We start from the raw sequence: 17597 nt of genomic DNA on the forward strand, positions 1-17597 counted from the left end.
ATCCGGAGATATAACAGCTCAAAGTTGGCTATCGGATAATTTTACCTTTTTCTAGAATCTTTAGAACTCCTTGGACAATGGTCCGATCTTCTCCAAAATTGGGCTACTGATACACAACTAGTTGATGAACTTGCAGTAAAAAATTGAGAATATTTGATGCACTTTTCGAAAAGTTACAGCGAGTTGAGCATTTTTTGAAAAGTGAAAATTTTACCTGTCCCAGTTATTTTGAGTAACCCCTGTACTTCTCCAACCGACGTAGCCCTATACGCAAAACAAGAAAAGCTACCAAAAATTGAGATATGCCTTTTCTACCAATTTATGTATTAAAAACGTACAGAAAATGTGATAAATCATAATCCATTCGTTGTATTAAGATGCGCTACACGGTTCCATAGCTTCCATACCACTACACGCAAACACCTCCATTCAAACCCGAGAAGTTGAACCGGGTTGCGTCTAAAAATAACTTTCGCTTCGCTGCTGAGCTTCGCGTCCTATTGTCTACATGGAATTTTCCACTTGCAAACAGCAACCTGCTGGATGCGGGCTTTTCAGTGCACAATGGGTCTAGAGTCGTATTTACGAAGACAAAAATGTTTCTGCCAAGTTCTGTCATTTCTTTTTTTTTCATTTGTTGCGTACAGTTTCAGTACGCTTGCTGCTGAGTGGAACTGGTAACCCAGAAGCAATAGTGGAGTGCATGAGCGGCGGCGCGGAGGTCGACAGTGGTGATAATTTTACAACTCGGCAGTGTCGTTTGGTTCGTCAACGCGAAAGGGCACGGCAGTTAGGAGATACGTCTGCCCCGAGAACGAATACCACATTGTAAGATTTGATAATTATGTAAAAATGTAATATTAATTAAATAAATATATTTGCAGTATTGAAGCTGCTTGAAGTAAAAAGCTGCTGTCGATGGGTGGTTTTAGTTCTGCGGCAAAGCGTCCCTAACAATTCCTATTTTCGAGTAGACAATACTCCTAACCGTCTTGCTTAACTCACTGTTAACCACTGCCGAAGCTTTTCAAAACAATCTACTTCTTCGGTCCTACTACACATTTGATTGAGGGTTGCCAGTTTCACTAACGACTAGCGTATTGCAATCGTACGCAACATCATTATTGTGAAATGATTACGGTCAATCAAGTGTGGCTTATCCAAAAATCTGCTGATTAATTATTCTCTATACAATATCAGAATGTTTTACAAAGTTATAGCAAATTTACAAAAATAAAACTTTCGATTGATTTGATTGATTTGTCTTTATTAAAAAGACTTTCAGCCCTTGGATAAAACATTCGAATCATTAGAACTTTTCGAAAAGTTTTCAATAAATTGCAACTTTTTTGCTTTTGGTCATATTTTAGTCGAGTCCAACGATACATGAAGACCAATACATTAGTCACAAACTTTTAAAATTTAATTTAATTCGGTTCGCTTAGTCCTAAGGTACAGTAATTTGATAAACGGAAGTCAAAAACTAGATATAGATAGAAGGGCTCTAATTTCGTGTAAAGTTGAATAATCAATCAAGCCCAAATTTGCACCAATTAAATCAAACGTGTTGAGGAATAAGTAATCAAAATTTGAATAGTTTTGGTGGACTTTATAAAAGGATACAACTTGCTAAAAATGTTTTAGGCAATTTTTAAAACTTAGCATGCTTTTGTATATACCACTAGGTGGTGCTAGAGGTCAAGCAAATTTTAAAATTAAGGTGAATATACAACGAAGCCACACTTCGAATTTTCAAAAGCACAAATCTGAAGAACCGAAGGTTGGTTTGCGCTGAAAAGTTGATCGATTGGTCACCACCAACAGGTCACCAATCGATCAACTTTTCAGCGCAATCCGTCTTTTGATTCCTCAGATTTGTGCTCTTGAAAATTCGAGGTATGGCTTCGTTATATATTCACCTTAATATATCTCAGAATTCTGGTCACTTACATAGTTGGTGTCTTTGACAATGTTGTTTGGTAGGTCAAGGGCTTACAGTTAATGGTCCACTTGTTTCGAAATTTTGCCACAAGGAAGCGCAAGTTACACATTTGCAAAATTATGGAAATGAATGTTTTTTTTTTGTAAAGCAATCAAAAAGCTGTAATTTAGTTTTCTTTGAACATATTTAAGTCAAATCAAAGGTTTTTCAAAGAGCTATATATTAGTCATAAATGTGCAAAATTTAATTTCATTCGATTCACTTAATTCAGAGATATAGCAGTTTAACGAAGAACACTCAAATATGAAACATTTTACTAGAGTCGCTCCAACTTCATGTAAAACTATCCAATCGAGCTCAAATTTGCAACTAGCAGATAAAATTTGAGAATATTCCCTACACATTATAGAAAGTTACAGGTTGCTGAATATATTCGAGATAGTAAGTAAAAGATACATGCTTCTACTAATTTGCAACTAGCGCCGTCTACTGGCAGAATCCTGAACCAATCAGCTAATCAACTGAAACGCCCTCATAAACCAAACAACATTGCCGAAGAAACCAACTTACTAAGTAATCAGAGTTCTGAGATACAGTGGATGGCCAAAATGTTTGGGATAGGCAACTTTTTTTTCTCTCACAAAAAAGTTCAACATGCTATAACTTTTCATAGAGCGCATCAAAAAATCTCAAATTTTAACTGTTTATCAATCTATAATATGTGCATCATTGGTACAAATTTGGGCTCGATTGATTAATCTTTCGCAAAGTTAGAACCGTTCGGGTAAAACATTATTTTTCAGGCAACTCATTTTTAAGCTGTCATATCTCGGAAACCAGTGAACCGAATTGAATGAAATTTTGAACGTACACTAACAATATGTAAATGCTTCACAAACTATTAAAACATAGGTACTTTTTAAACGTTGAAAAAAGTTATCATGGATTGACACTTTTTGGATTTTTCTCGAAAAAATGTAATTTTTACCCTTCTTACACCCATAAGAAGGGTATAAATACCGCTTGGAAAACCGACTTTCGATCCGAGGCCCGCAGGGCCGAGTCACATATACCAATCAACTCAGCTCGACGAATTGAGCAAATGTCTGTATGTGCGTGTGTGTGTATGTGTGTGTGTGTGTGTGTGTGTGTGTGTGTGTGTGTGTGTGTGTATGTATGTTACAAAAAAATTTCACTCACGGTTCTCAGCCGTATGTTGACCGATTTGAGTTCTCTTGGAAGCAAATGAAAGCTACTACATCCTAGTAGAACGCTATTGAATTTTATTTTGATTGGACGTTCGGTTACCGAGATATCTTTCAAAGAGTGCTAGGGAGTAGTACAACTTAATTATTTTAGATATTTTTGACAAAGTGTATCACCATAAATTTCTCAGCCGTCTATCAACCGATTTGGGTTCTTAAGGCCCCAAACGAAAGCTACTACATCCTAATAGAACGCTATTGAATTTTTTTTTTTTTTGATTGGACGTTCGGTTACCGCGATATCTTTCAAAGAGTGCTAGGGAGTAGTACAACTTAATTATTTTAGATATTTTTGACAAAGTGTATCACCATAAATTTCTCAGCCGTCTATCAACCGATTTGGGTTCTTAAGGCCCCAAACGAAAGCTACTACATCCTAATAGAACGCTATTGAATTTTTTTTTTTTTTTTGATTGGACGTTCGGTTACCGCGATATCTTTCAAAGAGTGCTAGGGAGTAGTACAACTTAATTATTTTAGATATTTTTGACAAAGTGTATCACCATAAATTTCTCAGCCGTCTATCAACCGATTCGGGTTCTTAAGGCCCGAAACGAAAGCTACTGCACCCTAGAAGAACGCTTTTGAATTTCATTCCGATTGGACATTTTGTAACCGAGATATCTTTCGGGGAGTACTTTGGAGTAATACAACTTAACTTTTTAAGAGGTCTTTGATAAAATGCTTCATAATAAATGAATCAGCCGTGTGTCAATCGATTTGAGTTCTCTCAGCATCAAATGAAAGCTACTGCATCCAAGTAGTATGCTATTAAATTTCATGCCGTTTGGACATTTTGTTTCCGAGATATCTTTCCACGAGTACTAAGGAGTAATGAAATTTACGCTTTTGAGAGATTTTTAATAAAATGTATCATAATACATTTCTCAGCCGTTTGTCAACAGATTTTTGATGATCATATTTGGTTACACAAGTTAGTTATACATGAAAATGCAATTGCATCAAATACATAAAAGCTACTATCTCTTTGTAATATTTGAGCTTAATAAACAGTAGCAAAAATATCACGGAATGTATGTAGGAAAAGCCTTTTTACCCTTCTTACACCCATAAGAAGGGTATAAATACCGCTTGGAAAACCGACTTTCGATCCGAGGCCCGCAGGGCCGAGTCACATATACCAATCAACTCAGCTCGACGAATTGAGCAAATGTCTGTATGTGTGTGTGTGTGTTTGTGTGTATGTATGTTACAAAAAAATGTCACTCACGGTTCTCAGCCGTCTGTTGACCGATTTGAGTTCTCTTGGAAGCAAATGAAAGCTACTACATCCTAGTAGAACGCTATTGAATTTTATTTTGATTTGACGTTCGGTTACCGAGATATCTTTCAAAGAGTGCTAGGGAGTAGTACAACTTAATTATTTTAGATATTTTTGACAAAGTGTATCACCATAAATTTCTCAGCCGTCTATCAACCGATTTGGGTTCTTAAGGCCCCAAACGAAAGCTACTACATCCTAGTAGAACGCTATTGATTTTTTTTGATTGGACGTTCGGTTACCGAGATATCTTTCAAAGAGTGCTAGGGAGTAGTACAACTTAATTATTTTAGATATTTTTGACAAAGTGTATCACCATAAATTTCTCAGCCGTCTATCAACCGATTCGGGTTCTTAAGGCCCGAAACGAAAGCTACTGCACCCTAGAAGAACGCTTTTGAATTTCATTCCGATTGGACATTTTGTAACCGAGATATCTTTCGGGGAGTACTTTGGAGTAATACAACTTAACTTTTTAAGAGGTCTTTAACAAAATGCTTCATAATAAATTAATCAGCCGTGTGTCAATCGATTTGAGTTCTCTCAGCATCAAATGAAAGCTACAGCATCCAAGTAGTATGCTATTAAATTTCATGCCGTTTGGACATTTTGTTTCCGAGATATCTTTCCACGAGTACTAAGGAGTAATGAAATTTACGCTTTTGAGAGATTTTTGATAAAATGTATCATAATACATTTCTCAGCCGTTTGTCAACAGATTTTTTATGATCATATTTGGTTACACAAGTTAGTTATACATGAAAATGCAATTGCATCAAATACATAAAAGCTACTATCTCTTTGTAATATTTGAGCTTAATAAACAGTAGCAAAAATATCACGGAATGTATGTAGGAAAAGCCTTTTTATCCTTCTTACACCCATAAGAAGGGTATAAATACCGCTTGGAAAACCGACTTTCGATCCGAGGCCCGCAGGGCCGAGTCACATATACCAATCAACTCAGCTCGACGAATTGAGCAAATGTCTGTATGTGCGTGTGTGTGTATGTGTATGTGTGTGTGTGTGTGTATGTGTGTGTGTGTGTGTGTGTGTGTGTGTGTGTATGTATGTTACAAAAAAATGTCACTCACGGTTCTCAGCCGTCTGTTGACCGATTTGAGTTCTCTTGGAAGCAAATGAAAGCTACTACATCCTAGTAGAACGCTATTGAATTTTTTTTTTTTGATTGGACGTTCGGTTACCGCGATATCTTTCAAAGAGTGCTAGGGAGTAGTACAACTTAATTATTTTAGATATTTTTGACAAAGTGTATCACCATAAATTTCTCAGCCGTCTATCAACCGATTCGGGTTCTTAAGGCCCGAAACGAAAGCTACTGCACCCTAGAAGAACGCTTTTGAATTTCATTCCGATTGGACATTTTGCAACCGAGATATCTTTCGGGAGTACTTTGGAGTAATACAACTTAACTTTTTAAGAGGTCTTTAACAAAATGCTTCATAATAAATTAATCAGCCGTGTGTCAATCGATTTGAGTTCTCTCAGCATCAAATGAAAGCTACAGCATCCAAGTAGTATGCTATTAAATTTCATGCCGTTTGGACATTTTGTTTCCGAAATATCTTTCCACGAGTACTAAGGAGTAATGAAATTTACGCTTTTGAGAGATTTTTGATAAAATGTATCATAATACATTTCTGAGCCGTCTGTCAACAGATTTTTTATGATCATATTTGGTTACACAAGTTAGTTATACATGAAAATGCAATTTCATCAAATACATAAAAGCTACTATCTCTTTGTAATATTTGAGCTTAATAAACAGTAGCAAAAATATCACGGAATGTATGTAGGAAAAGCCTTTTTACCCTTCTTACACCCATAAGAAGGGTATAGATATCGCTCAAAAAAACCGACTTTCGATCCGAGGCCCGGAGGGCCGAGTCTTATATACTAATGAACTCAGCTCGACGAACTGAGCAAATGTATGTATGTGTGTATGTGTGTGTGCATGTGCGTTACAAAAAAAAGTCACGCACGTTTCTCAGCCGTCTGTCAACCGATTTGAGTTATCTTGGAAGCAAATGAAAGCTACTACATCCTAGTAGAACGCTATTGAATTTGTTTTCGATTGTACGTTTGGTTACCGAGATATCTCTCGAAGAGTACTTATGAGTCATACATCTAAACTTTTTAAGATTTTTGACCATGTGTATCATAATAAATATTTCGGCCGTTTGTCAATCGATATGGGTTCTCTTGGCACCAAATCAAAGCTACAGCATCCTAGTAGATCGCCCAGAAATTTTATTTCAATTGGACATTTGGTTACAGAGATATCTTTCGAAGAGTACTTAGGATTTATGCAACTAAACCTTTTGAGATTTTTGACCAAGTGTATCATAATAAATATCTCAGCCGTCTGTCAACCAATTTGGGTTCTCTAAGCACCAAACGAAAGCTACAATATCCTTGTAAAAGGCCCTGAAATTTTATTTCGATTCGACATTTGATTACTGAGATATCTTACGAAGAGTATTTCAATAAATTCTTTTTTTTATTAACTTCACTTGTTATCTTGCATTAGTTTTTGACCAGTCTATGGGATATTATTTTTTAATAAATTATGCTGACCTCATACAAAGTGTATACTAGCAGGTTATTGTTTTCGACAAAATTATAAATAACAAATTACAAATACACAGGAATTCTATGAAAACTAACAATATGTTAGTTTGAAATCTTTGAATTTGTATATTGTGGAAAAAAAATGCAAGAACCGGACAGCCAAAATAACTAGCTTATGCCAAAACTGATTAACTTAGTAGATATATAATGTTTGTCCTTTCTACACCATAACCATGAATACCAAGTACTTCGGAGCTTATTTAATCGACTGATTAAGAGATATTAGACAAAGTGTATCTCGCTGATTTTCTCTTCCCATTTGTTAATCGATTCAAGATCTTTTAGCAGTTAACAAAAGATACAATATTCCAGAATATGTAAGCTATTTTTAAAACATTCCATACAAGATTCTAGGAGGTGTCTGGCATTTCTGGTAGTTTAGTCAATGATCCATGATGCTATTTTGGAAACCAATCCACTAAATGCCAAATCCACAATATTTTCTAGAACTTTTGGTCCATCACACAAAATAAATATGTTAAATACAAATAATACAACAATAATAAGTGTAAGAAGGGTTCTGTTCACCATAGGTGGATTAAATCGGGTTTTTCACATCAATGTCAATAAATTTTAGTGTTGATATCCAAAGATTTTGCACTTCTGTTCTCAAATTATCTTAAATCAGATATATTAGAGCCTATTTAGATTGAAGGAAGAACACATTTAATAATTTTTGTGTGATATTGTAAATTTGACTTATTTTCCTCTATATGGGTAAAAATTTCAACCCAGTATAACTTAATACGCCGTGAGAAAATATTACATTTTATAACGTCGTATTAAGTATCAATATATTGTTGATAAACGTTTAAAAATTCATTCAATTCTGTTCACTGGTTTCCGAGATGACAGCTTAAAAATGAGTTGTCTGAAAAATAGTGTTTTACCCGAACGGTTCTAACTTTGCGAAAGATTAATCAATCGAGCCCAAATTTGTACCAATGATGCACATATTATAGATTGATAAACAGTTAAAATTTGAGATTTTTTGATGCGCTCTATGAAAAGTTATAGCATGTTGAACTTTTTTGTGGGAGAAAAGAAGGTGCCTATCCCAAACATTTTGGCCATCCCCTGTATATGGAATATAATAATTAATTTATCGTCAGCGCTACCCAGTGGTGGAATTTTGAATCAAACGGCCCATCACCAGTAAAACCTTGGCTGGCCTAACAACTTTGCCAAGTATACCGAATATTTAAGTAATCATGGTGCTAAGATGTACGGTATGGAAATTTCGCCAGTGCTACGTCTTGCTGTCTGTGATATCTGTCATACCAGAGACAAACAGACGTAACACTGATGAAATGTTTATACCTAATATCTCATCATCCTGATTACTTAGAGAGTTGGTGTCTTCGGCAATATTATTTGGCTGATCAAGAACTAACAAATGATGAGCCGTTTGATTCAAAATTCCACCACTAGGCAGCGCTAGTGAGCAAACAAATATTATATTCCATATATCTCAGGACTCAGATCACTTAGAAAGTTGATGTCTTCGGCGATGTTGTTAGGTTGGTTACGGCCGCTCAGTTGATTAGCTGATTGGTTCAAGGTTCTGTCAGTAGGCGGCGCTAGTTACGAATCAATTGAAGCATGCAACTTTTATTTATTATTTCAAATATATTCAGCAAGCTGTAACTTTTTCAATAATGCACCAAATATTCTCAAATTTTTCCTGCCATTTGCACAACTAGTAAGCTATAAACGGTACAAATTTGGGCTCGATTGGATAATTTTACATAAAATTGGAGCAACTCTAATAAAGTAGTTCATATTTGAGTGTTCTTCGTTTAATTGCTATACCTCTGGATCAAGTGAACCGAATGAAATGCGACATTGCACAATTATGACTAATACATAGCTATTTGAAAAACCTTTGACTTGACAAAGACACGTTCAAAGAAAACAAACTTACAGCTTGTTGATTACTTTACGAAAAAATATCAATCATTTGAATGATTTTGCAAATGTATAATTAGCGCCGCCTAGTGGACTATTATCTGTAAGCCCTTGACTCACTTAACAACGTTGTCGAAGACACCAACTTTCTAAGTGAGTGGTGAGAGCCCTGAGATACATGAAATTTAAAATTTGCCGTTTATTGGTGGAATTTCTAATTAAACGATCCATCACCATCCATCATGGCATCGCAAATAAAATTATTAAAAAGCAGATTTTTGAATCAGTTTAACCAGACGAACCACCCTAACATAACAATAATAGGGAATAGAATCAACAATTGAAAATAAACTTTTTGCAATTTCTCATCGTAATAGGCTGTTTTACCTCACGCAAATCTGACAGGAAAAGGCCTACTTTCCCACACCAAATTAACAGTGCTGTAATGGTTCATTACAGCACTGATTTGCGTTGCGTAATGAACCATTACAGCACTGTTTTCAGTTTTGGTCAACTTCTTGATGCTTTCTGGACGCAGTTTTGGAAAATTGTGACAACTGCACAGTATAACCTGTTATGATCAGATTTTCTTAAACATGGCTATGAAGATCAGTGTGCAGTTTGATGAAAAAGTTTTGTTAAAAACTATCCTCAAGGGTAATTGATGAAATTGCAAAAAACGTTGTACGCAACTCGGGCCAGAACTCGATTTTTCCAGCACTCGTCGTAATTATCCAAATCGGCAAGCCTCGTTGGATAAATGTACGACTCGTGCTGTAAAAATCGTCATTCTGCACCTTGTTGCGTAAACTACTATTAAAGAATACATATATAAAAACTTGTCATTAAAAATTACTTCTTACGAGTTTCGGGGAAACGGGAATTCGGGGAAACGGCATTCGTGGAAAATGGACATTCGGGGAAACTACATTCGGAGAAAAGGAGCACAATAAAAGAATACCTGTAGTACGATGTACGCTACCATTAATGGAACTGATATGCAGCTACAGGCAAAATATGCAGCTCAAACTTCACTAAAACAGAGTTTCTATCCGAAACGCTTGTTAATGAAGTTTCCAAAATGTTGTTAACCAAACGGTCTACCTAAGCCTCCTCCCCTCCACCCGCTTTAACGTGATACGCTGTGGCAGTGGAATCATATGCCTTTGCTCTGCTGCTACCAATATGTAAGAATCAGATTCAGCTACGTATTATGCTACGTGTGCTTATTCTACAAGTGGAGTTACGTGACGTAACGTGACTCGTCGTACATCGAGATGAGAAATCTCGATTCCATGAGGTGTCTCACATTTACACGAAGAGTCACCTTATTCGAGTCGAGATTTCTCACCTCAATATTCAAGTCGAGCTGCGCCACATCACTACATTTGTAGAATAAGCACAATTTATTATATAAATAAAGATAATCGCGTACCGAAATTGTTAGAGAAAAGATAACAAAAATAATAAAACGGTCCAGTGTGTGTCCGTGAGATGGCGTAAATTGTGTAACTCACCTTATCTTCCGCGAAAGGACTTTTTTTTATCTTCCGGATTCGGCCTGTTTTCTTGCCATCGCCAGTCGCAGGCTTCTCCTCCTTTGCTTGCATTAGAGCACCCTCCAGATTTACTTCGTTCTCCTGAATCTGCCACTCCGGATCAGAGACCACTTTGGCCAGGGCTTGGTGCACCTTCCGGAGATGATCTCCAGTAACTGTTGAGAAAAATAAGACACTTAAAGAATATTGCGAGAAACTGCGTCCAATTTGAGCTTACGATTTTTCACGATTGCCGCCGTCAGCAGGGCCGTGTGTCCTCCCCTCAGCCAAAATGGTGCGTTGTTCTCAACCGCTGTGCAGAGCGCTTCCACCGCCGAAGCGAAAACCTCCTTTCGTCGAATTTCCTTGTCCTTTTTACTGTACTGCAGGTACCCGTCCAGGATTTCGATCTGCGTCGGATGGAGTAGTTCCTTGTCGGCCGGGGAAAAAATCCAGCCGACCACTTTTCTGCCCCACTCGCCACTGCCCACGATGGTTTCCACGTGCTCCAGGATAACGGACACCACCTGTTTACCGAGGATGACTGTGTCGTCGTAGCAGTTCAGGACGCAAAGTACCAGTCGATGACCGTGCTCGTGGACGGCCAATTTAGGAACGAACTGTTTCAGGGTCTTCAGCGCGGCACGGCGGTCCTTCACAACGGAATTCAAAAAGCAAAATATGGCAGCGGAAGTCCCATCCTTAGTGCTAGAAATAGCGGCCAGATGCGGGAGGTATAGCTCTATCACTTCGTTTCGATCGACTTCTGCGGCTTCCTGCAGGAAATCCTGCAGAAGTGAATGAAGTAAGGCATTGTCCGTGAGTTGTTTGTTTGCCACTTGGACCAGATGGCCCTTCACCGTGGACAGAACCGTCTTCTTCATGTAGGCATTCGTCACCCAAGTATCCTTCATACAGGTAATGTTCTTATCCTTTGTCTGCTGGTAGATTTCCGAGTAGAAAGCCTGCCTCATAAAGGCCTTCTGCTCATTTGTGGCATACTCATTATAGACCGAATCCACGATCGCGCCGGAGAATGAATGATTTGCCATTTTCACAACATGTTTGATGATTCCATCGACCACCTTTGCCCACAAGGGTTTCGTGCCGTTCTTCAACAGACAGGTAATGCAATGATGACCATACTTGGAAGTGGATATTTCATAAACGTCCGGGAGCAACTTCTCCGCAATCTGCATTCGAAGATCTTCCGAGGCATTTTTGATCATACACTGGATGACCCGAGCCGTGTCGTGACTGGTGGCGATCCGGCTGTACGTGTTGTCCTTGTTGAGTTTCTCGTGTAAATCCACCACCAGTTTTTCCTTGTTTTCCGTCGATTTCCTACAATGAGTAAAATTATTGTTTCTGTTCTGGTTTCCGCTTTTTTGAGTAATCCTTACCTCTTGAGCGTCTCATAGATCTTCTTAGCTCCTACACTTAATTCGTAAAGATCCTTAGTCTTATTTTTGCGCCTTTGTTCCCGCAGTTCCTTCTGCTTCGCCTTTAAGCTGTTCCAGTATTCGCGTTTCGATTCCGGAGTGTTTTCGACGAAGGGCTTCTTTTCGCCGGGCGTTGCCAGCCCTTGTTTGCCCTTGAAATCTTTTTTGAAGCCCTCTTTCTTGCCGCCACCGGGAGTGAACTTTTTCTGGAATTTACCCTTTTTGCCATCGGTCCCGCTTCCTTCTGATAGTTTGTGGGTGATTTTTTTCTTCGTTACTGGTGCGTCACTAGTCTTTTCTAATTTCGGCTTTTTGGACACTTCTTTCCCATCGCTGGACACGGAACGTTTCTTGGTTCCAATCATGATTAAAAATGTAGAAACCTGTAACTATTTAACGGAAAATGTGCGCGCACCAAAATCCAAAAACCGACCGCCTGGCTGTGAAACAAGAGAAATCAACAAAAACACGTTTTTCGATCGCGGCCGGTGGTGACTGACAGACTGGAACGAATCACCGTGGGAAGAGGAACGACCACAAAAATAACGTGTCCTGTGGGAAATTTAATGGTAAGGTTTGTGTGAAGCTCGATAAGTGCGCCAGTTTCACTAATTCTGGAGCTTGATTTGATAAGTTCGTAACGATCATGCTCTTTACAATAGGAATAGGCCACAAGCATTGGCGTATCTTATGTCGTTTTCGTTTTTGCGGCGGTACTACACCGCTTCGTGCTACACTTTTTGCTGAATAAACGAACATTTTCGGTGCAGTTGCATTGGTGTGCGTGTATAAACACCAAAATATTGACAACCTTTGCAAACGCTGATTGGTGGACACGGTGTACACCAGCTACACTCCCGATTTTTAGAGTGCTACACTATCATGCGCGGTGCAGAAAAAGTGCTGCACCGCGTGAAGCACGAAAATCAAAAACGAACATTTTCGGTGCTAAAGTGCTACACCGGTGTAGCACCACAGCAAAAACGAAAACGACATAACGTAATCTATAGCGTTAACACACAGACAAACAGACGTCTCACTCTACCCACTTCCTATCGTTTCCCTTTTTGACGATCTATTCAAAATATTGTGTATCGTAAATCTCTCGCTCATGGCGCTCTCATCGTTTTTGCTCCTGTTTGACGTTTGCTCACAACAGTAATCTAATATATGCCTATTGTTCTTCTCTCTTAGGAATCAACTATTGAAAAATCAATTTTCGCTAGTCGGAAATTACGGGTTTCAACCAACCCCCCGAAGAAAGTGTTAGTTCTTGAAGCCGCCGCCTTCGGTGGTGCGCCACGGATTTGTTTACAAAATTTCAGTCTGCTAGCCAATTTTCTACGTGCGAAAGCGAACTTTGTCGTACGAAGATAAATTCGTGATCGAAAAATGATCATTTCTACAAATTGTTCAGTGCGTTTAATGTTCTGTGTTAAATTTACAAGACACATATGTATACGAAAATACATTTAGCCCATTTAAAACAACGCTGAAGCACAGACAAACAGACGTAACACTTGCGAAATTTCCATCGACCACGCTTTTAACGATCATTTTAAATTTTCACAATTGTGGCTTTCACAACCAGAGGCGCGCGCATTGTTTTTCTATGTGTTTGACGTTTCACACTAGCGCCTGTTGACGATATTGCACAACACAGTGATTCGTGCAACTTTTCCACCAGGTGATGGTAGCGTGAACTGGGCGATGGATTTCCATGAAAATTGTTCAAGGTGTTACGTCTGTTTGTCTGTGGCTGAAGTCTATTAAATGTGAATGTCGCGCCTTCACCAACCGAAAAAAAAATCACTATGTTTTCAGCTTAATGCAACCGCCCATTCAAATTAGCACCACGTCCAGCATCACATTTCTAGACGAACATTTGAAAAGGGCCTATCTGCTTTGCGTAAACAAACATGTTTTTGTCTCTGCAGGGCCTATCTGCATCCACCCACGCACATCAACACCCTTATCAGAAAGAGCGTTCTTCAAGCCGAGGGGCGATTCACTCATGTATTTTCGATGCAACCCTGTGTATTGAAAATCGAATTGATGTATTTTTGGTGTATTGGCATGTATTTTTTGCATTATTGCATTGTTTTGCATTTTTGTGAATAAAATAGAATTGCCGTGTATTGATGCAATAATTGAGTATTTTCCGAATAAATGTGTATTTTTAAATTGATTTTCACATTTTGCATTTGATAATTGTGTTTGTAAATAAACTGAAATTTATCCAAGTTTTCGAATACTGCAAACACGAATTACAATATTTTCATTGTTTTGCCATATCGACCACCGTTCTCAGGCCAGACCAAAACTCCCACTACTTCGTGGGATCCAATAATATCCACAGACGATGGAAATCAAATTCTACTAAGTAATTAGAACAGAAGCATGCAATAACGACAACAACCCTCCTCGATATTGGCACCGATTAGCACAATATTCGACGTTGGCACCCGTAGGTTTTGGACATGGTTTTGAAGGAGCAACTTCGGAATCAAGAAAGGTTTTTTCATGGCTGAGACCTAAGTTAGTAAATTTAATTTTGCAAGGCAAAAAAGCTGGAAAAGTCGTTTTTGTGATTCCACCGGAACCTCCTTCTTGGATTGCTTGACGCCTAGCCCCTCTTGGAATGTCTCCAGGAGATATTTCGCGGATTGCTCCAGAAGTTAATTTTGTGATTCGTATACGGGGTTTTCTTTCTGGGATTCTTTCAAGAGTTATTTCTCCGGTATCGCCAGTCTCGTCTCCAGTAGCTCTTTCTGGGATTCCTCCAAAATTTTATCTTGAGATTACTCCAAGATTCTTTCTGGAACATCACCTAGAATGCATTCTGGGAATTCTTATGATTCTTTCGGAGTTTTTTTCCTGGATGAACCCCTGAAAGTATCGCTGACGTAACTCTTGGAGGAATTCCCAAAAGGAACTCCTACAGGAATCTAAAATGAAATTCATGGTGGAATTGAAGGGGAAACTGCTGAAAGACCCTCGGGGACCTCGGTGTTTCCTCCATCAGTTCCTCCAGGAATGTCTCCAGGAGTTCCTTCACAGATTCCTTTAACCCTTTATAAGGCAGTGGCAACTATATTGCCACCTACTGTTTGTATTTTTTTTCTGTTTTATAACAATTTATTTCGAACTTTCTTTTTGGTTAACGCAAAATTGGGATTACTAACAACGCCTGGTATTTTTTTGGTACTCAACATAGCTTTAACAACAATTTGGGAGCCATTTGTAGCTTTAAAAATGGCTAAATTTGACCGCGTGAAGAAAATTAGCTCAAACTTATAGAAAAATTATAGATTTGGTAAATATTTTAAGAAATAATATAATTATTGGTTGACATGAGCTGAACTACAACGTTTATATATTGGGTTGAATCCTAATCTACTCTAAAATCTTTTTTCCGGCTTTTTGTCGAAGTCAAATGAAGGAAAGTACCCTAAACGGGCAGTGGCAAGAATATTGCCACCAGCGCTGGTGGCCTAAACGGGCAGTGGCAACTATATTGCCACCTCAAAAGCTCATTTTTGGGGTAAACGGGCAGTGGCAACTATATTGCCACCAGCGTTTTTGGCCTAAACGGGCAGTGGCAACTATATTGCCACCTAGAATTTAGAGTTTCTTTGAAACAAAAATTGTTTTGTACATGTAATCATGTATATAGTCATTTCCATAATAGTATGCGTTGACAACTCTTCTAGTTTTCTCTTCCTTATAAAGGGTTAAAAGTTGATTTTGTGATTCCTTCTTTCTGGAATTCTTCTAAAAGTTTCTTCTTCGATAGCTCCTCTAACTTTTTATCTCTTTAGAATCCTTCTGGGAGGGTATCGCGCTACTTGGGCGGTGGTTTTCTTCGTCTGTTATTTTCGTCTGTTTTCCACTGTAACTCGGTCAATTTTGAACCGATTGACTTGAAATTTTGTACACGGGTAGATACTATACCTATCTCACCGCATTCCAAGAATTGTGTCAATTGGTTCAAGATTGACTGAGTTATAGTGGAAAACAGACGAATATAGAAGCCACCGCCCAAGTAGCGCGATTCCCGACATCCATTCTAATTCATTCTGATGGTGCATCCACAAATTTCACTTGATTTTTCCAGGAGAATCAGAAGAATCTCCTAGATGGAATCTCAGGAGGCATCTTTGAAGCAACTTTTGGCGGAATTTCCGGAAGAAACTTCTAGTGGAATCTGAACAGGAGTTATTAGAAGAATTTCCAAAAAGGAACTTCTGGAGAAATCACAAAAGAGGGTACTCCCGAGAGATTTCCTGGAGGAATAGAAGAGGCGATTAGTGAAAGAATTTCGGTGGGCACACATGAGAGAATTCTGATTGATTGCCTGGAGAACTATTGTTGCGAATTTTGAAGCAAGTTCTCTTAGAGGAATCTCCAAAGGAATTCCGCTTAGAGAAATCTTCGGAGGAATTACTCTGGATGGAATTTAATTGAAAACAATTTCCGATGGAATGTCACATGGAATTATCCCCGTTGGAATAGCTTTAGGGTAATTCCTCTTGGGCGAATTTTTGCACACGTTCCTTTTGCAGGCTTTTCCCTCGGCTTTTCCGGATCGATTCCTCTCTATGTGATCCGGTAAACTATTCCTCCATCTCCAGCGTCATTCAAATTGCTTTGGGATAATATCCGAGAAAAATCCTTTTAGACGAAACTTCACAAACATTCCTCTTGGAAGATCTTCCTATGCTGTTCGTGCTCTTTGTTTTCTCCCTGGTTTTCTCACAAAATCGTCGCATTATTCCCGAATTCTTGTATTTGCAGCATTTTTCTCGAATTTGAACTACAATTGTATTTCTCGTGCACTGGTGCATTTTTGCATTTTTATTTTAAAGTGGCGTATTTTTCAATTCAATTTTGAATTTACCGTGTATTGATGCATTTTTGTGTATTTTTTCGAATGTGGCGTATTTTTAATTCAATATCGAATCTACCGTGTATTGATGCATTTTTGTGTATTTTTTAGAATTTAGCGTATTTTTAATTCAGTTTTGAATTTATCGTGTATTGATGTATTTTTGTGTATTATTTTCATTCGTGTATTTTCAATGCAGTAACGCAGAACAGTGAATCGCCCCTCTCTTCAAGCTATCTGTTAAGGGTGTTGATGTGCGTGTGTGGATGCAGATGGGCCCTACAGAGACAGAAACATGTTTGTTTACAAAAAGCAGATAGGCCCTTTTCAAATGTTCGTCTAGATTTTTGGCTTCACTCCAGTTAGCCGGTTGGTTTCAACTGCACGGTGAATAACGATATGAAAATTTGGTTTTGTGAAAACTTTGCAACCAAGGTTTTGGCGCAGACAAACAGACGTGACGTACACTCAGCAATAAAAATATACAAGGAATTACTATTATCTATGCATTTTGTATTCGCATCTCTCTCATTCTCTATTTTCATGCTGTCTGCTGCTTGTTTCCTCAAATCGACAAAATTGGCACATTCGACCTTATTAAATGGAGCTCCCGATTTTAATGTGAAGGTTTCGTCTTCGCTGCCAACCGCGCAACAAAAAGAAAATCAGCCGTGCGCCCA

The 17597-nt window shown here is 38.3% G+C and overlaps 1 protein-coding gene across 1 annotated transcript in view; it reads right to left on the bottom strand.

The window, feature by feature from the left end:
• The window catches only part of LOC109399952 (protein penguin), an 18391-nt gene extending 5861 nt beyond the window's left edge, over window positions 1-12530 (bottom strand). Inside the window, exons 1-3 of the mRNA XM_062846404.1 lie at window positions 11991-12530; window positions 10826-11931; window positions 10567-10763 (exon numbers count right to left, since the gene is read on the bottom strand). Of these exons, the coding sequence (XP_062702388.1) occupies window positions 10567-10763; window positions 10826-11931; window positions 11991-12394 (1707 nt within the window). The 5' untranslated portion in view covers window positions 12395-12530. The remainder of the gene's footprint in view (window positions 1-10566; window positions 10764-10825; window positions 11932-11990) is intronic.
• Window positions 12531-17597: the final 5067 nt, after the last annotated feature.

The sequence above is a fragment of the Aedes albopictus genome, chromosome 1 (assembly GCF_035046485.1).
Source record: "Aedes albopictus strain Foshan chromosome 1, AalbF5, whole genome shotgun sequence".
NCBI classification, from domain to species: domain Eukaryota; kingdom Metazoa; phylum Arthropoda; class Insecta; order Diptera; family Culicidae; genus Aedes; species Aedes albopictus.